Source organism: Panulirus ornatus, chromosome 17 (assembly GCF_036320965.1).
Source record: "Panulirus ornatus isolate Po-2019 chromosome 17, ASM3632096v1, whole genome shotgun sequence".
In the NCBI taxonomy this organism is placed as follows: domain Eukaryota; kingdom Metazoa; phylum Arthropoda; class Malacostraca; order Decapoda; family Palinuridae; genus Panulirus; species Panulirus ornatus.
The window spans coordinates 2948294-2974956 of record NC_092240.1 but is presented as its reverse complement, the minus strand read 5'-3'; the positions used below and the strand labels follow the sequence as shown (position 1 = coordinate 2974956).

Here is a 26663-nt window from a genome sequence, read left to right as displayed (position 1 = left end):
CTGGATTCTGGAATTTGATAAATTATGGGCACTGATACTGCCATGAGAACTTGATAGCTGAGTAGATTGTAACTTAGCTTGTAAAGTTTTACATTACCAATACAAAAGTATATGTGACAGCTACAGAGTAGGTGTACGCAAATGAGGCCAAAGCTCATTTGTTCCTGAAGCTACCTCACTAAGGCAGAAGATATAATTAGTTTTAAAAAATACATATCATGTTTAAAGAACACTGTATCTGTAGTTATTTCCTGTAATCAAAAAGTTTTCCTTGTATAAAGTAGACTGACATAGCAATAAGCGATTACTGAAAAGTTAAAATGCTGGGGATGGCACCTGGTTCAGCTGAGGATGAGAGTCTACAAACATGAGCGTTATCTTTTTATAGTGTCACTTGCTTTATGTGATTGCTGATGCTTTGCATTCAAAGAATGCAAATAATGAACACTGGTGATATGCAGATGCACAGCCAGCACCAAGACAGGGGAGTAACATATTCCACAGATATAAGCATCATTTCTCTGAGTACCAATACTATTGCAGGTGCTGGATCTCATGAGTTGCTTATGACTTTTGGAGCGCTGGTCTGCAGATGTCTGAATGTATTACTGAAATTTGTCTTAATTCTGGTTCTGATACCACAGACACTGAGATATCAACCCTGTTGGTATTACATCAGGCTGTGTCTAGTTGTTATCTACCTAATAAGTATTTTTGTAAACTGGGAGTGACAGTATATAATGGCAAATCTCCTGGTAGTAAAACATGTAAAACAATAGAAAACCTCCAAAGGGTACTTTTTCTAAACATTATGCTAAGATTCAAATGCAAGAGATTTCACATATCTCAATACCCTTAGGTGCAGAACACCACTGAACAACCAAACTGCACCTACAGCTAAACATCACAATGAACTGCCTAAACTTTTCCTTCAGTGCTCGTACCTGTACCTGTTTCGAATTCAGAGCATTTCCCTAATCAACATCATCAAACACGTCTGCTCTGATTTCAACCACAAGAATTCCATCGCCAGTAATATATGAGATCAAAAACAGGTCCATCGGTGGGCAGTGAATCCTCTGGTCATTTTGTAACCTCTTACAGTCCAGACTAGACCATGGTTGAAAGTTACGGCATAGTTTGCCTAAGTTATAAGAAACCAGAGAGCTTTGATAATGCTGTTGCTACACAGACTATTAACATAATGGCAGTGTTATAGTATTTGGTTGCCGTTTTCTCTTTGTAATAGCATTATCCTTATAACTACTTTTCAGTGTTTGTTTTCACTGGTTTTACTTATTTTTTCTGAAATATGAATAACTGACACAAAATTTGATGGAAATTACATTCTCCTTTCCCACTCTGCTACCACAAGGCCCTCCCATTCTAATGTGGATACCCTAGTGAAATCTCTTCTGGAACTGTTCACTGAATCCAGCAGAGCACTGTTACCTGACAACTTTCATCCCACCAGGTCATCCATCTTCATTAATGGTGCCCTCATGATGCAGAGGGTTTCTTGAAGTGAGCTGAAGCAGAAGTCCCTTTACAATGGGCATCCTTCAACCATCCCTAAGACTGAGCTTCAACCCAGTGATAGGATCTGGAGCACATGTCCCGCAATAGCCTCCGCATCGTCCAAGAATCCGCTGGTTGTCCTGTGATGGTTCCAAAATGAAAGATATTATTTTCTGATACAGTTTTACAAGTTCAATAACTGAGAAGTGCATTTGTGTATCTAGTGTTACATCTTTCCCATTGTACATTTATATGACAATTTATGTGATGAGGTCCAGTAGTGACCTTGTAACCACAAGAGGAGGCTATTGTTAATATCTGCAATAATTACTTTTTCTGTAGTATAGTTACCCCAGTCCCAACAATGATGCAGTTTGCCTAAGAGGGCTCTTTGGATCATCTTTATTTATATGAACAAGAGCTAGGAAGAACAACAGCCAAGGAGTTTGTAAACTCATAATTAATTCCCATTCCTAAATTTCTGGAATATATATATATATATATATGGGGATAGGGGAGAAAGAATACTTCCCACGTATTCCCTGCGTGTCGTAGAAGGCGACTAAAAGGGGAGGGAGCGGGAGGCTGGAAATCCTCCCCTCTCACTTTTTTTTTTAATTTTCCAAAAGAGGGAACAGAGAAGGGGCCCAGGTGAGGATATTCCCTCAAAGGCCCAGTCCTCTGTTCTTAACCCTACCTCGCTAATGCGGGAAATGGCGAATAGTTTGAAAGAAAGAAAAGAAATATATATATATGTGATCGGGGCCTGAACATGCAGGAGGGTGAAAGGAGGGCAAGGAATAGAGTGAATTGGAGCGATGTGGTATACCGGGGTTGACGTGCTGTCAGTGGATTGAAGCAGGGCATGTGAAGCGTCTGGGGTAAACCATGGAAAGCTGTGTAGGTATGTATATTTGCGTGTGTGGACGTATGTATATACATGTGTATGGGGGGGGTTGGGCCATTTCTTTCGTCTGTTTCCTTGCGCTACCTCGCAAACGCGGGAGACAGCGACAAAGTATAATAATAAAAAATATAATATATATATATTTTTTTTTTTTTGCTTTGTCGCTGTCTCCCGCGTTTGCGAGGTAGTGCAAGGAAACAGACGAAAGAAATGGCCCAACCCACCCCCATACACATGTATATACATACGTCCACACATGCAAATATACATACCTACACATCTTTCCATGGTTTACCCCAGACGCTTCACATGCCTTGATACAATCCACTGACAGCACGTCAACCCCGGTATACCACATCGATCCAATTCACTCTATTCCTTGCCCTCCTTTCACCCTCCTGCATGTTCAGGCCCCGATCACACAAAATCTTTTTCACTCCATCTTTCCACCTCCAATTTGGTCTCCCTCTTCTCCTCGTTCCCTCCACCTCCGACACATATATCCTCTTGGTCAATCTTTCCTCACTCATTCTCTCCATGTGACCAAACCATTTCAAAACACCCTCTTCTGCTCTCTCAACCACGCTCTTTTTATTTCCACACATCTCTCTTACCCTTATGTTACTTACTCGAACAAACCACCTCACACCACACATTGTCCTCAAACATCTCATTTCCAGCACATCCATCCTCCTGCGCACAACTCTATCCATAGTCCACGCCTCGCAACCATACAACATTGTTGGAACCACTATTCCTTCAAACATACCCATTTTTGCTTTCCGAGACAATGTTCTCGACTTCCACACATTCTTCAAGGCTCCCAGAATTTTCGCCCCCTCCCCCACCCTATGATCCACTTCCACTTCCATGTTTCCATCCGCTGCCAGATCCACTCCCAGATATCTAAAACACTTTACTTCCTCCAGTTTTTCTCCATCCAACTTACCTCCCAATTGACTTGACCCTCAACCCTACTGTACATAATAACCTTGCTCTTATTCACATTTACTCTTAACTTTCTTCTTTCACACACTTTACCAAACTCAGTCACCAGCTTCTGGAAGGAGGTAAATAAAGTGCGTAAGACAAGGGAGCAAATGGGAACTTCAGTGAAGGGCGCAAATGGGGAGGTGATAACAAGTAGTGGTGATGTGAGAAGGAGATGGAGTGAGTATTTTGAAGGTTTGTTGAATGTGTTTGATGATAGAGTGGCAGATATAGGGTGTTTTGGTCGAGGTGGTGTGCAAAGTGAGAGGGTTGGGGAACATGATTTGGTAAACAGAGAAGAGGTAGTAAAAGCTTTGCGGAAGATGAAAGCCGGCAAGGCAGCAGGTTTGGATGGTATTGCAGTGGAATTCATTAAAAAAGGGGGTGACTGTATTGTTGACTGGTTGGTAAGGTTATTTAATGTACGTATGACTCATGGTGAGGTGCCTGAGGATTGGCGGAATGCGTGCATAGTGCCATTGTACAAAGGCAAAGGGGATAAGAGTGAGTGCTCAAATTACAGAGGTATAAGTTTGTTGAGTATTCCTGGTAAATTATATGGGAGGGTATTGATTGAGAGGGTGAAGGCATGTACAGAGCATCAGATTGGGGAAGAGCAGTGTGGTTTCAGAAGTGGTAGAGGATGTGTGGATCAGGTGTTTGCTTTGAAGAATGTATGGAGAAATACTTAGAAAAGCAAATGGATTTGTATGTAGCATTTATGGATCTGGAGAAGGCATATGATAGAGTTGATAGAGATGCTCTGTGGAAGGTATTAAGAATATATGGTGTGGGTGGCAAATCGTTAGAAGCAGTGAAAAGTTTTTATCGAGGATGTAAGGCATGTGTACGTGTAGGAAGAGAGGAAAGTGATTGGTTCTCAGTGAATGTAGGTTTGCGGCAGGGGTGTGTGATGTCTCCATGGTTGTTTAATTTGTTTATGGATGGGGTAGTTAGGGAGGTGAATGCAAGAGTTTTGGAAAGAGGGGCGAGAATGAAGTCTGTTGTGGATGAGAGAGCTTGGGAAGTGAGTCAGTTGTTGTTTGCTGATGATACAGCGCTGGTGGCTGATTCGTGTGAGAAACTGCAGAAACTGGTGACTGAGTTTGGTAAAGTGTGCGAAAGAAGAAAGTTAAGAGTAAATGTGAATAAGAGCAAGGTTATTAGGTACAGTAGGGTTGAGGGTCAAGTCAATTGGGAGGTAAGTTTGAATGGAGAAAAACTGGAGGAAGTAAATCATAGGGTGGGGGAGGGGGCGAAAATCCTGGGAGCCTTGAAGAATGATTGGAAGTCGAGAATATTATCTCGAAAAGCAAAAATGGGTATGTTTGAAGGAATAGTGGTTCCAACAATGTTGTATGGTTGCGAGGCGTGGGCTATGGATAAGAGTTGTGCGCAGGAGGGTGGATGTGCTGGAAATGAGATGTTTGAGGACAATGTGTGGTGTGAGGTGGTTTGATCGAGTAAGTAATGTAAGGGTAAGAGAGATGTGTGGAAATAAAAAGAGCGTGGTTGAAAGAGCAGAAGAGGGTGTTTTAAAATGGTTTGGGCACATGGAGAGAATGAGTGAGGAAAGATTGACCAAGAGGATATATGTGTCGGAGGTGGAGGGAACGAGGAGAAGTGGGAGACCAAATTGGAGGTGGAAAGATGGAGTGAAGAAGATTTTGAGTGATCGGGGCCTGAACATGCAGGAGGGTGAAAGGCGGGCAAGGAATAGAGTGAATTGGATCGATGTGGTATACCAGGGTTGACGTGCTGTCAGTGGATTGAATCAGGGCATGTGAAACGTCTGGGGTAAACCATGGAAAGCTGTGTGGGGCCTGGATGTGGAAAGGGAGCTGTGGTTTCGGGCATTATTGCATGACAGCTAGAGACTGAGTGTGAATGAATGAGGCCTTTGTTGTCTTTTCCTAGCGCTACCCTGCTCACATGGGGGGGAGGGGGATGGTATTCCATGTGTGGCGAGGTGGCGATGGGAATGAATAAAGGCAGACAGTGTGAATTGTGTGCATGGGTATATATGTACGTGTCTGTGTGTGTATATATATGTGTACATTGAGATGTATAGGTATGTATATTTGTGTGTGCACGTGTGTGTATATACATGTGTATGGGGGTGGGTTGGGCCATTTCTTTCGTCTGTTTCCTTGCGCTACCTCGCAAACGCGGGAGACAGCGACAAAGCAAAAAAAAAAAAAAAATATATATATATATATATATATATATATATATATATATATATATATATATTTTTTTTTTTTTTTTTTAAACTATTCGCCATTTCCCGCGTTAGCGAGGTAGCGTTAAGAACTGAGGACTGGGCCATTGAGGGAATATCCTCACCTGGCCCCCTTCTCTGTTCCTTCTTTTGGAAAATTAAAAAAAATTGAGAGGGGAGGATTTCCAGCCCCCCGCTCCCTCCCCTTTTAGTCGCCTTCTACGACACGCAGGGAATACGTGAGAACAATGGAAGTAAGGGGAGTGGGGAAGGAATGGGATGTATTTAGGGAATCAGTGATGGAGTGCGCAAAAGATGCTTATGGCATGAGAAGTGTGGGAGGTGGGTTGATTAGAAAGGGTAGTGAGTGGTGGGATGAAGAAGTAAGATTATTAGTGAAAGAGAAGAGAGAGGCATCAAACCACCTCACACCACACATTGTCCTCAAACATCTCATTTCCAGCACATCCATCCTCCTGCGCACAACTCTATCCATAGCCCACGCCTCGCAACCATACAACATTGTTGGAACCACTATTCCTTCAAACATACCCATTTTTGCTTTCCGAGATAATGTTCTCGACTTCCACATATTCTTCAAGGCTCCCAGAATTTTCGCCCCCTCCCCCGCCCTATGATCCACTTCCACTTCCATGGTTCCATCCGCTGCCAGATCCACTCCCAGATATCTAAAACACTTCACTTCCTCCAGTTTTTCTCCATTCAAACTCACCTCCCAATTGACTTGACCCTCAACCCTACTGTACCTAATAACCTTGCTCTTATTCACATTTACTCTTAACTTTCTTCTTTCACACACTTTACCAAACTCAGTCACCAGCTTCTGCAGTTTCTCACATGAATCAGCCACCAGCGCTGTATCATCAGTGAACAACAACTGACTCACTTCCCAAGCTCTCTCATCCCCAACAGACTTCATACTTGCCCCTCTTCCAAAACTCTTGCATTCACCTCCCTAACAACCCCATCCATAAACAAATTAAACAACCATGGAGACATCACACACCCCTGCCGCAAACCTACATTCACTGAGAACCAATCACTTTCCTCTCTTCCTACGCGTACACATGCCTTACATCCTCGATAAAAACTTTTCACTGCTTCTAACAACTTGCCTCCCACACCATATATTCTTAATACCTTCCACAGAGCATCTCTATCAACTCTATCATATGCCTTCTCCAGATCCATAAATGCTACACACAAATCCATTTGCTTTTCTAAGTATTTCTCACATACATTCTTCAAAGCAAACACCTGATCCACACATCCTCTACCACTTCTGAAACCACACTGCTCTTCCCTAATCTGATGCTCTGTACAAGCCTTCACCCTCTCAATCAATACCCTCCCATATAATTTACCAGGAATACTCAACAAACTTATACCTCTGTAATTTGAGCACTCACTCTTATCCCCTTTGCCTTTGTACAATGGCACTATGCACGCATTCCGCCAATCCTCAGGCACCTCACCGTGAGTCATACATACATTAAATAACCTTACCAACCAGTCAACAATACAGTCACCCCCTTTATTAATAAATTCCACTGCAATACCATCCAAACCTCCTGCCTTGCCGGCTTTCATCTTCCGCAAAGCTTTTACTACCTCTTCTCTGTTTACCAAATCATTTTCCCTAACCCTCTCACTTTGCACACCACCTCGACCAAAACACCCTATATCCGCCACTCTATCATCAAACACATTCAAACCCTCAAAATACTCACTCCATCTCCTTCTCACATCATCACTACTTGTTTTCACCTCCCCATTTGCGCCCTTCACTGAAGTTCCCATTTGCTCCCTTGTCTTACGCACTTTATTTACCTCCTTCCAGAACATCTTTTTATTCTCCCTAAAATTTAATGATACTCTCTCACCCCAACTCTCATTTGCCCTTTTTTTTCACCTCTTGCACCTTTCTCTTGACCTCCTGCCTCTTTCTTTTATACGTCTCCCACTCAACTGCATTTTTTCCCTGCAAAAATCGTCCAAATGCCTCTCTCTTCTCTTTCACTAATACTCTTACTTCTTCATCCCACCACTCACTACCCTTTCTAATCAACCCACCTCCCACTCTTCTCATGCCACAAGCATCTTTTGCGCAATCCATCACTGATTCCCTAAATACATCCCATTCCTCCCCCACTCCCCTTGCTTCCATTGTTCTCACCTTTTTCCATTCTGTACTCAGTCTCTCCTGGTACTTCCTCACACAAGTCTCCTTCCCAAGCTCACTTACTCTCACCACCCTCTTCACCCCAACATTCACTCTTTTTTTCTGAAAACCCATACAAATCTTCACCTTAGCCTCCACAAGATAATGATCAGACATCCCTCCAGTTGCACCTCTCAGCACATTAACATCCAAAAGTCTCTCTTTCGCGCGCCTGTCAATTAACACGTAATCCAATAACGCTCTCTGGCCATCTCTCCTACTTACATAAGTATACTTATGTATATCTCGCTTTTTAAACCAGGTATTCCCAATCCCAATCATCAGTCCTTTTTCAGCACATAAATCTACAAGCTCTTCACCATTTCCATTTACAACACTGAGCACCCCATGTATACCAATTATTCCCTCAACTGCCACATTACTCACCTTTGCATTCAAATCACCCATCACTATAACCCGGTCTCGTGCATCAAAACCACTAACACACTCATTCAGCTGCTCCCAAAACACTTGCCTCTCATGATCTTTCTTCTCATGCCCAGGTGCATATGCACCAATAATCACCCATCTCTCTCCATCAACTTTCAGTTTTATCCATATTAATCGAGAATTTACTTTCTTACATTCTATCACGTACTCCCACAACTCCTGTTTCAGGAGTACTGCTACTCCTTCCCTTGCTCTTGTCCTCTCACTAACCCCTGACTTCACTCCCAAGACATTCCCAAACCACTCTTCCCCTTCACCCTTGAGCTTCGTTTCATTCAGAGCCAAAACATCCAGGTTCCTTTCCTCAAACATACTACCTATCTCTCCTTTTTTCACATCTTGGTTACATCCACACACATTTAGGCACCCCACTCTGAGCCTTCGAGGAGTATGAGCACTCCCCGCGTGACTCCTTCTTCTGTTTCCCATTTTAGAAAGTTAAAAAAATACAAGGAGGGGAGGATTTCTGGCCCCCCGCTCCCGTCCCCTCTAGTCGCTCTCTACGACATGCGAGGAACGCATGGGAAGTATTCTTTCACCCCCATCCCCAGGGATAATATACATATATATAAATACACATACACACACACACACCCACATATACACACACACACACACACACACATATATATACATATGAAAAATGTAAGAAACAATTTAGAAAACTGAAACTTCTAGCTTGAAATGAAAAGAAAAAAAAAATGAATGTCACATAATGGTTCAACCTCTGGCTATGGAAAAAGGAAATGTTTAATTTATTTACACAAAAGTCAGTAGTAGTTCTCATCAATTTAATCACTGTATCAATAAGCTTCAATGTCTATATATATATATATATATATATATATATATATATATTTTTTTTTTTTTGCCGCTGTCTCCCGCGTTTGCGAGGTAGCGCAAGGAAACAGACGAAAGAAATGGCCCAACCCACCCCCATACACATGCCTTGATTCAATCCACTGACAGCACGTCAACCCCGGTATACCACATCGATCCAATTCACTCTATTCTTTGCCCTCCTTTCACCCTCCTGCATGTTCAGGCCCCGATCACACAAAATCTTTTTCACTCCATCTTTCCACCTCCAATTTGGTCTCCCTCTTCTCCTCGTTCCCTCCACCTCTGACACATATATCCTCTTGGTCAATCTTTCCTCACTCATTCTCTCCATGTGACCAAACCATTTCAAAACACCCTCTTCTGCTCTCTCAACCACGCTCTTTTTATTTCCACACATCTCTCTTACCCTTACGTTACTTACTCGATCAAACCACCTCACACCACACATTGTCCTCAAACATCTCATTTCCAGCACATCCATCCTCCTGCGCACAACTCTATCCATAGTCCACGCCTCGCAACCATACAACATTGTTGGAACCACTATTCCTTCAAACATACCCATTTTTGCTTTCCGAGATAATGTTCTCGACTTCCACACATTCTTCAAGGCTCCCAGAATTTTCGCCCCTCCCCCACCCTATGATCCACTTCCGCTTCCATGGTTCCATCCGCTGCCAGATCCACTCCCAGATATCTAAAACACTTCACTTCCTCCAGTTTTTCTCCATTCAAACTCACCTCCCAATTGAATTGACCCTCAACCCTACTGTACCTAATAACCTTGCTCTTATTCACATGCTTGTGGCATGAGAAGAGTGGGAGGTGGGTTGATTAGAAAGGGTAGTGAGTAGTGGGATGAAGAAGTAAGAGTATTAGTGAAAGAGAAGAGAGAGGCATTTGGACGATTTTTGCAGGGAAAAAATGAAATTGAGTGGGAGATGTATAAAAGAAAGAGACAGGAGGTCAAGAGAAAGGTGCAAGAGGTGAAAAAAAGGGCAAATGAGAGCTGCGGTGAGAGAGTATCATTAAATTTTAGGGAGAATAAAAAGATGTTCTGGAAGGAGGTAAATAAAGTGCGTAAGACAAGGGAGCAAATGGGAACTTCAGTGAAGGGCGCAAATGGGGAGGTGATAACAAGTAGTGGTGATGTGAGAAGGAGATGGAGTGAGTATTTTGAAGGTTTGTTGAATGTGTTTGATGATAGAGTGGCAGATATAGGGTGTTTTGGTCGAGGTGGTGTGCAAAGTGCGAGGGTTAGGGAAAATGAGTTGGTAAACAGAGAAGAGGTAGTAAAAGCTTTGCGGAAGATGAAAGCCGGCAAGGCAGCAGGTTTGGATGGTATTGCAGTGGAATTTATTAAAAAAGGGGGTGACTCTATTGTTGACTGGTTGGTAAGGTTATTTAATGTATGTATGACTCATGGTGAGGTGCCTGAGGATTGGCGGAATGCATGCATAGTGCCATTGTATAAAGGCAAAGGGGATAAGAGTGAGTGCTCAAATTACAGAGGTATAAGTTTGTTGAGTATTCCTGGCAAATTATATGGGAGGGTATTGATTGAGAGGGTGAAGGCATGTACAGAGCATCAGATTGGGGAAGGGCAGTGTGGTTTCAGAAGTGGTAAAGGATGTGTGGATCAGGTATTTGCTTTGAAGAATGTATGTGAGAAATACTTAGAAAAGCAAATGGATTTGTATGTAGCATTTATGGATCTGGAGAAGGCATATGATAGAGTTGACAGAGATGCTCTGTGGAAGGTATTAAGAATGTATGGTGTGGGAGGTAAGTTGTTAGAAGCAGAGAAAAGTTTTTATCGAGGATGTAAGGCATTTGTATGTGTAGGAAGAGAGGAAAGTGATTGGTTCTCAGTGAATGCTGGTTTGCAGCAGGGGTGTGTGATGTCTCCATGGTTGTTTAATTTGTTTATGGATGGGGTTGTTAGGGAGGTGAATGCAAGAGTTTTGGAAAGAGGGGCAAGTATGCAGTCTGTTGTGGATGACAGTGCTTGGGAAGTGAGTCAGTTGTTGTTCACTGATGATACAGCACTGGTGGCTGATTCGGGTGAGAAACTACAGAAGCTGGTGACTGAGTTTGGTAAAGTGTGTGAAAGAAGAAAGCTGAGAGTAAATGTGAATAAGAGCAAGGTTATTAGGTACAGTAGGGTTGAGGGACAAGTCAATTGGGAGGTAAGTTTGAATGGAGGAAAACTGGAGGAAGTGAAGTGTTTTAGATATCTGGGAGTGGATTTGGCAGCGGATGGAACCATGGAAGCGGAAGTGAGTGACAGGATGGGGGAGGGGGTGAAAGTTCTGGGAGCATTGAAGAATGTGTTGAAGGCGAGAACATTATCTTGAAAAGCAAAAATGGGTATGTTTGAAGGAACAGTGGCTCCAACAATGTTATATGGTTGCAAGGCATGGGCTATAGAAAGGTTTGTGCGGAGGAGGGTGGATGTGTTTGAAATGAGACGTTTGAGGACAACATGTGGTGTGAGGTGGTTTGATCGAGTAAGTAATGAAAGGGTAAGAGAGATGAGTGGTAATAAAAAGTGTGTGGTTGAGAGAGCAGAAGGTGTATTGAAATGGTTTGGTCACATGGAAAGAATGAGTGAGGAAAGATTGACAAAGAGGATATATGTGTCAGAGGTGGACGGAACAAGGAGAAGTGGGAGACCAAATTGGAGGTGGAATGATGGAGTGAAAAAGATTTTAAGTGATTAGGCCCTGAACATGCAGGAGGGTGAAAGGCGTGCAAGGAATAGAGTGAATTGGAACGATGTGGTATACTGGGGTTGACGTGCTGTCAATGGATTGAACCAGGGCATGTGAAGCGTCTGGGGTAAACCATGGAAAGTTCTGTGGGGCCTGTATGTGGAAAGGGAGCTGTGGTTTCTTTGCATTATACATGACAGCTAGATAGTGAATATAAACGATTGTGGCCTTTGTTGTCTTTTCTTAGCGCTACCTCGAACGCGTACAGGGTGAGGGAGGTGTCATTTCATGTGTGGCCGGGTGGCGACAGGAATGAATAAAGGCAGCAAGTATGAATTATGTACATGTATATATATGTATATGTCTGTGTATGTATATATATATGTATACGTTGAAATGTATAGGTAGGTATATGTATGTGTGTGGACATGTATATACATATATGTGCATGTGGGTGGGTTGGGCCATTCTTTTGTGGATAGGGAGCTGTGGTTTTGATGCATTACACATAATAATGGAGACTGAGTGTGAATGAATGTGGCCTTTTTTGTCTGTTTTCCTGGCACTCATCACTGAAGCAGTGTTGAGCTGTCAGTATAGAGTATGAATGCATTTGGTTATCTACAGAAGAAAGAAAATTACTAGCAGTAAGGAGAAAGGGTACTGGATACACAAGAGAACCATGAGGGGCACTGCAGCTCAAAGAGAAAGAGGAGGTTGATCCATCAATGATTATGGAGACAGACCAGCCAAATAAGGAAGCTTAGATGAAAGATAACATGGTGAGGGAGACAAACCTAAAAAGGGATCCTAGAGATCAGGCTCCAGTGCCACACCCTGTCAAAATCTCTCTATATATCAAAGGTCAACACAAGATTCCCTAAAGTTTCTCAGACAGGATGACAAGACATTAGTATTATAGGAAAGGATATCATAATTGGATCCCACTCTGCAAAAGCCATACCGATAATCAGAAGAAGACTATGAGATTCAAGATACTTCAGGAAATGGGTGTTGAAAAGAGAAAAAGATATTCTGGAAAGAGTAAAATTAGGAGTAACAGGAAGATAAGTGGAAGGGATAAAATGGTCATCCTTCTTTGGGATAATGTGCAATAGAGCATAATCCCATGAAGATATCATAATATACAAGTCTTTACACAGGAAACCACATATGTATATCAGTATTTTGTAAGCATACACTTTGAATAATTAATACAGAGACTAAAGTTAATGAACACTGTATCGTATGCAAGTTGTTATCAGAGGCTGAACTAATTTTCACTGACCCTCCTAAACAAACATTTTACCCAGGATTACATATCTACTGTATCAATCTATCTATCTATCATAATCACTTTCATTCCTATTTGCATGAGGAAAATCAATTTCATAAAGTCATACACCTTAGTGATACAGCAATCAATTCTGCAATACCTATAGTACTCCATACCTGAAGGCTGGTAAAGGTCATACTGCTTGACAGAGTAAACTGTGTCCGGTGGAGGTTTGGAATTTTTTTCTTGCAACAGTTTCTATGAGTTCAGATGTAAGAGACATGAGGGCAATAGGGCTACACATGATTAGAAATGAGATGTTACAACTACTTACATCTAAACGATTTATGTAGTGTGCCGCTTTATTGCCTCTCGTTATCCAGTCGGTGCGTGGGGAGACGGCTAAGGCTGTACCAGCTAAGTTGATGGAGAACGCTCCCTGAGGGCACATTGCCATGCTGAAGCAGTCACCAGCCTCTCCATATCGAACAAAGTTACCATCCACAGCTCGGGCAAAGGTGAAGTCATATGCTGCAGGTATGAGGAAACAGATTCACTGAATACACTGGCATAAAGTCAGTTCACACCTATTAAATGGCCTCTGCAAAATTTTAAAATTTAGAGTAATTCAAAGTGGAGATAACCTAAGCTTGTAAATAAGAAATTACGGTCAGTGTTGCTATATCCTGTTATGACTCCAGTCTATTTGACAGTTTCATGGACTTTAGGACTATGCAGTTGGACTATACAGTTGAACAGTACTCAAATGTTCTTGCAAATCTGAATGAAGCATGGCGCTTAATCCTACAATATCACAAAGAAAAACTAGAATTTGTGACACGAATTAAGAAAACACACGTGATTTAGCTATTTCAAACTAAAAGAAAAAAATATCTATTATTAGACAAAAAAATGTGAATAATACACATATGAAAACATACAACATTAAGCAATATTGCAAATGTGTAAAATGCATGAAAAATATTTGAACTTTACTTCATCATATGACACATGTTGCACTGTGACTAAGCTGTATTGCACTCCAACCTTAGTAACAATCCTTCAATAACATACCTCAAAAATCAATACAGTAAAACATACAGTTTAACAATTCCTTATTATGTATGTGGATTGGGTTTGAATAAAAACGGGAGTAAGTTTTTCAGTTTTATGCCTCTAATGTTTCAGCTTGCACAGAAGTCTTCTTCAAAGAGAACAAGTTCAATACAAAAATCAGTATCATCATTTATTATATAATCTTATGGGTCTCTTCTCCAGGGGCTTCAATACTGCACCTACAGTCAGTGGTAGATGAGTGATGAACTCCCTTAGAGTTAGAAGTCCTGTGATGAGACTGTAATGAATGATATAACCTTGCTAAATGTGACCTGACACTCATATCATAACCATAAGGAGAAGTCTGGTACCACCAGATACAGAGATAAAAGATTTATATATCCAAAGGCCACTCCTCAATTCTATGGGCATCACATCACATTTCTCCTAGGTAAGCCAGCTCCTCCATCATTCCTCTATCACCCAACTTTTTGTTATCACCATCTTTGCAGCCACTGTAGCCCAGCATATGAACACCCCAGGTAATCTGTCCTACGTACATATGCATTCAATGTCCTATAATGACAATTTAGCCCGCTGATTTCAGTTACTCTTAGGTATTTAACGTTCTCTCATTTTGGCATTTTCCAATAAATAAAAAAAATCTATCAATTTCTAAGTCTTTCCATTCAGAGATCTTTTTTCCTGAAAAAATGATACATATACTAACATAGTAACATGTTACTCATGTGTGTGGTGTGATTATCAAACAGATAAATGTTCAAGCTGCAACACTGCAAAGCATATAAAGCATCCTTTATGATGGCATAACATTTAAACATGTCACTATGTAATCATATGATTCCTATTAATATGCGTTTGCAGTGTTTACAGAAGCTCCTACCAAAAGTTCCTACTGATTACTTATACCTAATACTCCAGCCAATGTTCCTACCAAGTACCTCTACTTAATACCCCTGCCTAAATGTTCCTACATACTAATTCGATCTATTACTCCTCACATTTTACCAAAAGGCAGGGCTAGCAAATAGTGATCACTGCAGGAAAATCTGGAGATACAAAGAATGAGGTGTGTGAGTTAAGTGTTGTCAAGTATTATGTATGACAAGGAGAGACTGTATGATTATGGACAGAATGCCAGTTGTCCTCATGTGGGTGAGGCAGAAAGAAAAGACAGCTACTTGGGTCAGAGGGGTGCAACTTGAATACCACTGAAGTGCTGGGTAACTACTTAGGCATGACTACTTCTCCCAATACCAAGGTAGGTAGTACCGGTAATATACCTCCCTGGTTCTTAGCTGCCTACCAACTACTACCCACTGGTGTATTATGTATTGTCCATTAACTAATACATTGTACTTTCTTTGCTAGATTCGTGCACATTTCCACTAAAAATGGTATAGCAATGTTGCTAAATGGCTTTACACTGTTTTACAGCTAAACCAGCTCCGATCACAGTAACAATTGTTCATGCAAGCAATCTTGCAGAATTTCCTGTGGTTAATTAATATGTGTTGTTCCTTTTCCTACAGTGCTCTTTTATTTCTGAAATGGTTCTCCAGCACCACATAGATATGATTAATCCATTAGTACATGTGGACTGAGGTGTTAAGTAAAACACTGGTAAGAGCTTTTAGGCTTTATTCCTTTAACGTTCAGGCTTCTGCAAAAACCTTCTTCAGCAAGAATAAGATATACATATATATCTATTTATCATTCTTTGATGCTGTCTCCCGCGTTAGAGAGGTAGCGACCCCGGTATACCACATCATCCCAATTCACTCTATTCCTTGCAAGCCTTTCACCCTCCTGTATGTTCAGGCCCCGATCGCTCAAAACTTTCTTCACTCCTTCCTTCCACCTCCAATTTGGTCTCCCACTTCTCCTTGTTCCCTTCACCTCTGACACATATATCCTCTTTGTCAATCTTTCCTCACTCATTCTCTCCATGTGACCAAACCATTTCAATGCAATCTCTTCTGCTCTCTCAATCACACTCTTTTTCTTACCACACATCTCTCTTACCCTTTCATTACTTACTCGATCAAACCACCCTACACCACATACTGTCCTCAAACATCTCATTTCCAACACATCCACCCTCCTCGGCACAACCCTATCTATAACCCACGCCTCGCAACCATATAACATTGTTGGAACAACCATTCCTTCAAATATACCCATTATTGCTTTCCGAGATAATGTTCTTGCCTTCCACACATTCTTCAATGCTCCCAGAACCTTTGCCCCCTCCCCCACCCTGTGACTCACTTCCGTTTCCATGGTTCCATCCACTACCAAATCCACTCCCAGATATCTAAAACACTTCACTTCCTCTAGTTTCTCCATTCAAACTTACCTCCCAATTTAATTGTCCCTCAACCCTACTGTACCTAATAACCTTCTTCTTATTCACAATTACTCTCAGCTTTCTTCTTTCACACACTTTACCAAACTCAGTCACCAGCTTCTGCAGTTTCTCATCTGAATCAGCCACCAGCACTGTATCATCAGCGAACAACTGACTCACTTCCCAAGCCCTTTCATCCACAACAGACTGCATACTTGCCCCTCTCCAAAACTCTTGCATTCACCTCCCCAACAACCCCATCCATAAACAAATTAAACAGCCATGGAGACATCACACACCCCTGCTGCAAACCAACATTCACTGGGAACCACTCACTTTCCTCTCTTCCTTCTTGTACACATGCCTTATATCCTCGATAAAAACTTTTCACTGCTTCTAGCAACTTAACTCCCACACCATATACTCTTAAAACCTTCCACAGAGCATATCTATCAACTCTATCATATGCCTTCTCCAGATCCATAAATGCTACATACAAATCCATCTACTTTTCTAAGTATTTCTCACATACATTCTTCAAAGCAAACACTTGATCCACACATCCTCTACCACTTCTGAAACCACACTGCTCCTCCCCAATCTGGTGCTCTGTATATGCCTTGACCCATTCGATCAATAACCTCCCATATAATTTCCCAGGAATACTCAACAAACTTATACCTCTGTAATTTGAACACTCACCTTCATCCCCTTTGCCTTTGTACAATGGCACTATGCATGCATTCTGCCAATATTCAGGTACTTCACCATGAGCCATACATACACTGAATATCCTTACCAACCAGTCAACAACACAGTCGCCCCCTTTTTTAATAAATTCCACTGCAATACCATCTAAACCCGCTGCCTTGCCGGCTTTCATCTTCCGCAAAGCTTTCACTACCTCTTCTCTGTTTACAAAATCATTCTCTCTGACCGTCTCACTTCGCACACCACCTCGACCAAAACACTCTAAATCTGCCAATCTACCATCTAAAACACATTCAACAAACCTTCAAAATACTCACTCCATCTCCTTCTCACATCACCACTACTTATTATTACCTCCCCATTAGCCCCCCTTCACCGATGTTCCCATTTGTTCTCTTGTCTTACGCACTTTATTTCCCTCCTTACAAAACATCTTTTTATTCTCCCTAAAATTTAATGATACTCTCTCACCCCAACTCTCATTTGCCCTCTTTTTCACCTCTTGCACCTTTCTCTTGACCTCCTGCCTCTTTCTTTTATACATCTCCCACTCATTTGCACTATTTACCTGCAAAAATCGTCCAAATACCTCTCTCTTCTCTTTCACTAATAATCTTACTTCTTCATCCCATCACTCACTGCCCTTTCTAATCTGCGCACCTCCCACGCTTCTCATGCCACAAGCATCTTTTGTGCAAGCCATCACTGCTTCCCTAAATATATCCCATTCCTCCCCCACTCCCCTTACATCCTTTGCTCTCACCTTTTTCCATTCTGAACTCAGTCTCTCCTGGTACTTCCTCATGCAAGTCTCCTTCCCAAGCTCACTTACTCTCACCACTCTCTTCACACCAACATTTTCTCTTCTTTTCTGAAAACCTCTACAAATCTTCACCTTCACCTCCACAAGATAATGACCAGACATCCCTCCAGTTGCACCTCTCAGTACATTAACATCTAAAAGTCTCTCTTTCACACACCAATCAATCAACACATAATCCAATAACACTCCCTGGCCATCTCTCCTGTTTACATACGTATACTTATGTATACCTCTTTTTAAACCAGGTATTCCCAATCACTAGTCCTTTTTCAGCATACAAATCTACAAGCTCATCACCATTTCCATTTACAACACTGAACACTCCATGTACACCAATTATTCCCTCAACTGCCACATTACTCATCTTTGCATTCTATTCACTCATCACTATAACCTGGTCTTGTGCATCAAAACTTCTAAAACACATTCACTCAGCTGCTCCCAAAACATTAGTCTCTCATAATCTTTCTTCTCATACCCAGGTGCATATGCACCAATAATCACTCATCTCTCTCCATCCACTTTCAGTTTTACCTATATCAATCTAGAGTTTACTTTCTTACACTCTATCACATACTCCCACAACTTCTGTTTCAGGAGTAGTGCTACTCCTTCCTTTGCTCTTGTCCTCTCACCAACCCCTGACTTTACTCCCAAAAAACCACTCTTCCCCTTTATCCTTGAGCTTCGTTTTACTCAAGGCCAAAACATCCAGGTTCCTTTCCTCAAAGATACTAACTATCTCTCCTTTTTCCTCATCTCGGCTACATCCATACACATTTAGACACCCCAATCTGGGCCTTTGAGGAGGATGAGCACTCCCCTTTTATAAATATCAAATCAAAATAACATTAGATTCTTATTGTAATCCAGTCAAGGATGGTCATCTGATAAGGAACACCAAGTTTTCATGTCATTAATGTGCCATAAAAAAGAGACCTACCTAACTTGAAAATATTAAACTCTATCTATCTCTAATGCCTCTTCCCTTCAGGTCTCTCAAGGGGGTTGGCACAGTAAATGTCTCCATGAGCAGTGAACTTCACAGATGCTTTTTTAGCCTTAAGTGCCTCACTCTTAACTTTACCTTTAACAAGCCATTAGCAGAGGGCAACTTTAGCAGTGTTTTCTGAGGCTCCTACCTAATGTTCCAGCTTAATGCACTAACTTACTATTTCTATATAGTGCTACGATCTAATTCCTGCCTACTACTACATTAAATAGGTAATATAATGGCCAAAACATCAACTAATATAAACACCATACACTGAAATGGATAAACTTGATATGAAAAGCTTGACAAATCGTTTCCTTCACCTCTATCCCAATCCACCACCAGCTATCTCTATCCCTCACCACTAAAATTCTCAAGAACAATCATTAAATATTGTCTGATTTATCTGTGAAATGGCAACAGCTGCTGAATTGGTAGGACTAATCTAGATGATGACAGAGTGTGGTATATTGATGGTAAGCTGTTTCAGGTATAGTCCATACAAAAAAATTAGATTGGTGAAATTTTTGGTCTGGAACATAACCCCCTCATGACTTGGGTTTCAGTTACTCACACGACGACATTACACTATAATGAAAGATAGCTAAGAAAGTAGCCCATTTGTTCTGAAAGAACCCTGTGTATATTGAAAATCATGTTCTGGCTTACGTTGCAGTAAAACCTAAGATATATTCTTTAGATGATACAGCTGATGATACAGCGCTGGTGGCTGATTCATGCGAGAAACTGCAGAAGCTGGTGACTGAGTTTGGTAACGTGTGTGGAAGAAGAAAGTTAAGAGTAAATGTGAATAAGAGCAAGGTTATTAGGTACAGTAGGGTTGAGGGTCAAGTCAACTGGGAGGTGAGTTTGAATGGAGAAAAACTGGAGGAAGTGAAGTGTTTTAGATATCTGGGAGTGGATCTGGCAGCGGATGGAACCATGGAAGCGGAAGTGGATCATAGGGTGGGGGAGGGGGCGAAAATTCTGGGGGCCTTGAAGAATGTGTGGAAGTCGAGAACATTATCTCGGAAAGCAAAAATGGGTATGTTTGAAGGAATAGTGGTTCCAACAATGTTGTATGGTTGTGAGGCGTGGGCTATGGATAGAGTTGTGCGCAGGAGGATGGATGTGCTGGAAATGAGATGTTTGAGGACAATGTGTGGTGTGAGGTGGTTTGATCGAGTGAGTAACGTAAGGGTAAGAGAGATGTGTGGAAATAAAAAGAGCGTGGTTGAGAGAGCAGAAGAGGGTGTTTTGAAGTGGTTTGGGCACATGGAGAGAATGAGTGAGGAAAGATTGACCAAGAGGATATATGTGTCGGAGGTGGAGGGAACGAGGAGAAGAGGGAGACCAAATTGGAGGTGGAAAGATGGAGTGAAAAAGATTTTGTGTGATCGGGGCCTGAACATGCAGGAGGGTGAAAGGAGGGCAAGGAATAGAGTGAATTGGAGTGATGTGGTATACCGGGGTTGACGTGCTGTCAGTGGATTGAATCAAGGCATGTGAAGCGTCTGGGGTAAACCATGGAAAGCTGTGTAGGTATGTATATTTGCGTGTGTGGACGTATGTATATACATGTGTATGGGGGGGTTGGGCCATTTCTTTCGTCTGTTTCCTTGCGCTACCTCGCAAACGCGGGAGACAGCGACAAAGTATAATAAAAAAAATAATAATATTCTTTAGAGTATTTGGGAATTTGTATGCAGATTTTGCAGTGGAAGTTAGGACTACCATAGTGAAAGAGTTAATAAAAAAACTTGAATACAGATACATACTATCAATGACTAAGGATGAAGTGTTAAGTCTGACTTTACTGAAGGCAGTATAGCCAGAATGACTGCTTTCATCTTGGATGCAGTTGCAGTCAGAGCGGCGCTCTCCATCATGTGGACATGTGTCTGGGTGAATCAAGCTGTAGGAAAAAAAAATCATTAACTTCTTAAGGAAAAGGCAATATGAATACAAATGTTACTGGTTACCAAGAAGAATTTCCAGCTTAAATTCCAAAACACATCCATTTTTGTTCAGATTTGATGAAAAGTAATTTTGCGACCATGAATAATTATGAATATTACAAAGAGTATGATCATTATATTCACAAACGTTTCATTCCATACAAAAATAGGCAATTTACATTTTGTTGTACATTTCAGCAAAGTTTCCTTCTTCTCCTGCTGGTAGTGTTAGGTATTCTTGGGGGTTTGATGTGTTCATTCCAGAGCAGAAAATACTCATGTTCTGTCCACCCACCAGCAGAGAATACTCGCCATCCACAGTTACATGTAAGGAATTTTGTGCCTGTGACAAAAACTTGAGTCAGGTGTACGATATACTGATATGCAAAAAATTTGCTAAACCACTTATATTTCTGACAGTTTCCCAGGAATGGGGTCAAAGTGTCTAGTAGAGGTCACAATCTTTTTTGGTTGAAGGAAATGTTTCTCTGAAATGGTCAACACATTTTCAGTAGGTCCTCATCTACTGTATTCAAAGAGAATTCTAAGGAAAGCAAGTTTGTAATTTTACATAAAGAGAAATAACTGTGGATAACTAAAAGGACATTAACTTGGGGAAGCAAAAAGAAATCTGAAATTTGATGATTAATTTTGTTCCTGTCTAGGATGGTTTCCTATGACCTTCTGAGAGGGTTTTGAGGATACCCAGGGTAAAAAACCTCAAAGCCTTCCCTTCTGGTAAAGACAATGTCTCCCATCTTTCCTTAACCATCTGTTTGATTCTTGCATTTACCTCCCTAACCACCCTATCCATAGACAAATTAAACAACCATGGGGACATCACACACCCCGTCACAGACCAACCTTTGCTGGTAACCAATCACTCTCCTCTCTTCCTACTCATACACACTACAAGTGCCTTACATACTTGATAAAAACTTCTGTTTCTCACAGCTTACTTCCCACACAATAAATTTTTAAGACCTTCCACACAGCATCTCTATCAACCCTATCATATGCCTTCTCCAGATCCATAAATGCCACATACAAATCCATCTATTTTTCTAAGTATTTCTTCACACACATTCTTCAAAACAAACACCTGATCTACACATCCTCTAACGCTTCTGAAACCACACTGCCCCTCCCAAATCTGTTATTCTGTACATGACTTCACCCTCTCGATCAATACCCCCTATATAATTTTCCAGGCACACTCAACAAACGTATGTCTCTGTAGTTTGAACACTTACTTTTATCCACTTTGCCTTTATACAATGACACTAAAAATACATTCCTCCAATCCTCAAATAGGTGCTTCCCCATGATCCATGCAAACACTGAATATCCTTACCAACAAATCAACAATCATGTCACCCCATTCTTAATAAATTCAATGCAATACCATCCAATCCTGCAGCCTTGCTGGATTTCATCTTCTGCAATGCTTTCACCACCTCTTCTCTTTTCACCAAACCACTCTCCCTGACTCTCTCACTTCGCATGCCACCCTGACCTAAATGTATTTCACCTACCACTCCTTCATCAAACACATTTAACAATCCTTGAAAATACTCACTCCATCACTACCTGTTATCACTTCCCCTTTTGCTCCCTTCACACTATCCCATGATGATAGTCATGAAGGTGAAATCCCAATTCAGTAAGTGTTCAGATAATTCTATTTAATAAGTAATTTTTCCATACATACTGCACAACATGTTTCATGGAGACAATCTGCCTCATCAGGTACAAACAATTCACAAAGCTTCTAAATCCCAACACCACCACAACAATTCTGTCTTATAAGTGCCATGCCAAACAATATACTGGCCTGACCTTTAAAGAGAACATGGAAGGTGCCATGTGGTTAAGGAGGGGTTGTGTAGGGGAGGTTGGCCTGGGTAATGAAATGTGTGTTCAAATACTTTTCTTATAAATTTATTTATTTTGCTTTGTCGCTGTCTCCCGCGTTAGCGAGGTAGCGCAAGGAAACAGACAAAAGAATGGCCCATCCCATCCACATGTATATACATACACATCCACACATGCAAATATACATACCTATACATCTCAATGTATACATATATATACACACACACAGACATATACATATATACATAAGTACATAATTCATACTGTCTGCCTTTCTTTATTCCCATCGCCACCTCGCCACACATGGAATAACAACCCTCTCCCCCCTCATGTGTGCGAGATAGCGCTTCACATGCCCTGGTTCAATCCATTGACAGCATGTTGACCCCGGTACACCATATCGTTCCAATTCACTCTATTCCTTGCACGCCTTTCACCCTCCTGCATGTTCAGGCCCCGATCACTCAAAATCTTTTTCACTCCATCTTTCCATAGTATCTTGATAGGATCTTGATAACTATTTCAAAATGATTTAATTTGTTTGATAATTGGATGTGCTTTAAAGTCACCTGGGGACAAATTATGACATCAATGATGTTACGGGTATCATAATCAGATGTGGGGCACAATGTGACTGCATTGTTGAGGTCAACAGGTTTTTTTTGCTACTATTTAGTGATCATATTCCTGTGATCACCCTTGAATACTGAACAACTGTGCCAATAGCATCTCTCAGTTAGCTTTACCGTCTGGCCAATGCATACATCTTTACATGACATTATGATGGTGTAAACACTCCCAATTTTCTGATAATTTGGCCTACTTTTAATTAAAGTCTTACTGATAGTGTTATTGTACAGGAAGGCAACATCAAAAGCACTGGTTTTTAGAACCTGTCTCACAGCAGCTAAATGAAGTGAATAGGGCAACACCAAACATTTAAACCTATCATCCTTTCCACATTTTTGTTACTAGATGCATAAAATGTCTTCCTAGCTTTCTAGTAAGCCTTGTTTACAAACCACTCAGGATAACATAACTGCCTGATGGTATGTCTTATATGACTACATTTATCTACCAGACTTATGGGATCACATATCTGTAATGCTCTTACAAACATGTATGTAGTTATGTCTATGTTTATACGAGCTTTACAGATATGTGATCCCATAAGTCTAGTAGATGAATGTAGTTACAAAAGATATACCTTTAAGCAGATACAAGTGGTTTGTGAACAAGGCTTATTGAAAAGCTTGGAAGACATTTCATGCATCTAGCAACAAAAATGTGGAAAAGGATGATAGGTCTAAATGTTTGGTGCTGCCCTATTCTCCTAACTTAGCTAATAGCTAATGTAAGATGCATACTAAATCTAGAAACAGTTTTTTTTCTTACAAATAAACTTTTCAGTAGTATAGTAACTGTCTTTTGTTTATGACTCTTAGTTTTATGTTCTATGAACACTTCATCTGATCAGATGGCTACTTACACATCTAAAGTTTTTCACCTTCCATCCTATTTCTATATCAGTGTTATAAAAAGGCAATACTGCATGTCCCATATGTAGACATACTAAGGAAGGTTATCAGAAGCACAAAAAAACAATACACAGTTGTCAATACCACACCCATTTCCTTGGAAGGATAAAAATTGCTGGATGCTGGGGTAATATATTTTTAGGAAAATACAATGCTGATGAGCAAAAGGTTGTTTTGACATTATGGGAGACATGAAGAGATAAATGGTATGGGTGAGTGGTTGTATGTGTAGACATGCCAAGAAAGTTGTCAGACATATAACTAACCCCCACACACAAGTGTCAATATTTCATCCATTTCCTTTGGATGAATGAAACTGCTGGCAACTGGGATGATATATTTTCGGGAAAATATGGTATTGGTGAACAGGAAAGTTTAGCCTATAATATGGGAGGAATGATGGGGACAATGACAGGGATGAGTGGTTATACATTATCAATGAATATATGCCATTCCATTGTTCTCTGTCATTATTAAAGTCTCTTTAGTGTAGGTCTGACTTTAAAGGTAAATAGCCAACAGTCAGCATCTACATTTAAGCGAGTCTATGGTGTATGTGTAATGAAATTTCTGGCCCTCGGCAGGAGCTGGTGGATTTCATGAACATACTTTGATCTCTTAAACATCTTTCTTGTTAATGAATAAGTCTGTCGTAAGGTTTGCCTGGCAGTTTTTCACTAGGTGACACTTGTGGGATGAATTATTTTATGCAACTTATTCAAACTCTCTTTTTTCTACAAATCTTCAAATAATTCTTACCACAAATTTCATTCCACAGGTATCAACTATATAAAGCTGTTTGGATGAATTGATAGACTTGGATGAAAAAAGTCAGAATGGAAAACATACGCAGACTGACAAGAAGACAAACAGAAAGATGAACATTTTTATACAAGAAAGCATGCAGATTTGCAAAAATGGCAAAAAAACAGGCACTAAATGATTTTTTGAGACAGGCATGTTAGTTATTAATATCTGTGTGGTGGTAAAGGCTATAAAAACAAATATTTTGATATCAAAGTCGATATAATCGTGAAAGATATAATATCTAGTGGTGAATTATTTTCCTTTCATTGAAAATAACTATCAAGTGAAGCAAAGAAGTCTTACAGTGTATGAAAATTTACTTCTTTAAAAAAAAAACTTGCCTGAGAGCATGAAATGTGCCCACAAGGCTGAGCCTGACATCTCTGCTTCTTGCGTGGACGATGCTCTCTGGAGCACAAATGACGCTGCACTCTCTGATTCTCTGCATTCACACAGATAATTCCTCGACGCTGTCTCCCTCGTTTGTTACACACTGCTTGACACTGACCACGAAAAAAATCTCTACTTATCTGAATGTACATTACTTTAAATTCAATGGAAAAGGAGGAAAATATATCAACTAAAACTTCTAAAGAATGGACATAATCAAAAACTTTGTTAATATGATGTGGTTCTTAAGATCCTTTCATCAGATCACTAAATCTAGCTGTATTGATGAAATCCTATAATACATCATGATGATAGAGTTATAAAAAGGTTCTGTGATGTGTACTCATGTCAAAACCTGCCTCCTACAGCACATAACAAGCCCTACACTCTTAGTTTACTTGCCTGTTTAACACTACATATTTATGCCTGCTTTGGACACATGATAAACATAGGGTGTGAATATTCTTCATGACACAATTGTTTAAAAGTTTAACAAATTTCCAGTGTCATTACTGTAATCTTTGAAGAAGCTGAGATATAGTTGGATGCTCTGCTGGTCTTTTTTGGACTATGTTGATTTACTGTAAGTACCTGCAAGGGGTATGTGGAGAAAATGATAGACCTTTCTGAAAGATAAAGTGCTGTAATACTGTATAACTTACACTAGGCTACTGTACATCTGATCTAGTGATCTTAGCCTCATCCTAATGTTGCAACTATGATGTGAAGTTATGTGGTATGGGGAAAGTTCACTTATAAAGTGTACTATGAAAACCACATAGATTTATCTGTCAAACACCAGTTGTTGACTTTTCTGATACACTATGTCTTATCAAAATAGGCTGTGAAAATACAGTTAAAGCATCATCTTTTAAACGAAGGCACTATCCAAAGGTGGCTAATTACCATATATTCTTACCTAATATGGGTAAATACGTAAATATGATTAAAGTGCAATACAAAAATACAGGCACTGTGT

At 40.6% G+C, this 26663-nt stretch overlaps 1 protein-coding gene across 1 annotated transcript in view; it reads right to left on the bottom strand.

Moving 5' to 3' along the window:
• Positions 1-368: 368 nt before the first annotated feature.
• Positions 369-26663, bottom strand: part of AdamTS-A (ADAM metallopeptidase with thrombospondin type 1 motif A) — a 733635-nt gene continuing 707340 nt past the window's right edge. The window contains exons 25-29 of the mRNA XM_071671786.1: positions 25636-25797; positions 21254-21417; positions 20895-21031; positions 13496-13692; positions 369-1658 (exon numbers count right to left, since the gene is read on the bottom strand). Coding sequence (XP_071527887.1) covers positions 1563-1658; positions 13496-13692; positions 20895-21031; positions 21254-21417; positions 25636-25797 — 756 coding nt within the window. The 3' untranslated portion in view covers positions 369-1562. The remainder of the gene's footprint in view (positions 1659-13495; positions 13693-20894; positions 21032-21253; positions 21418-25635; positions 25798-26663) is intronic.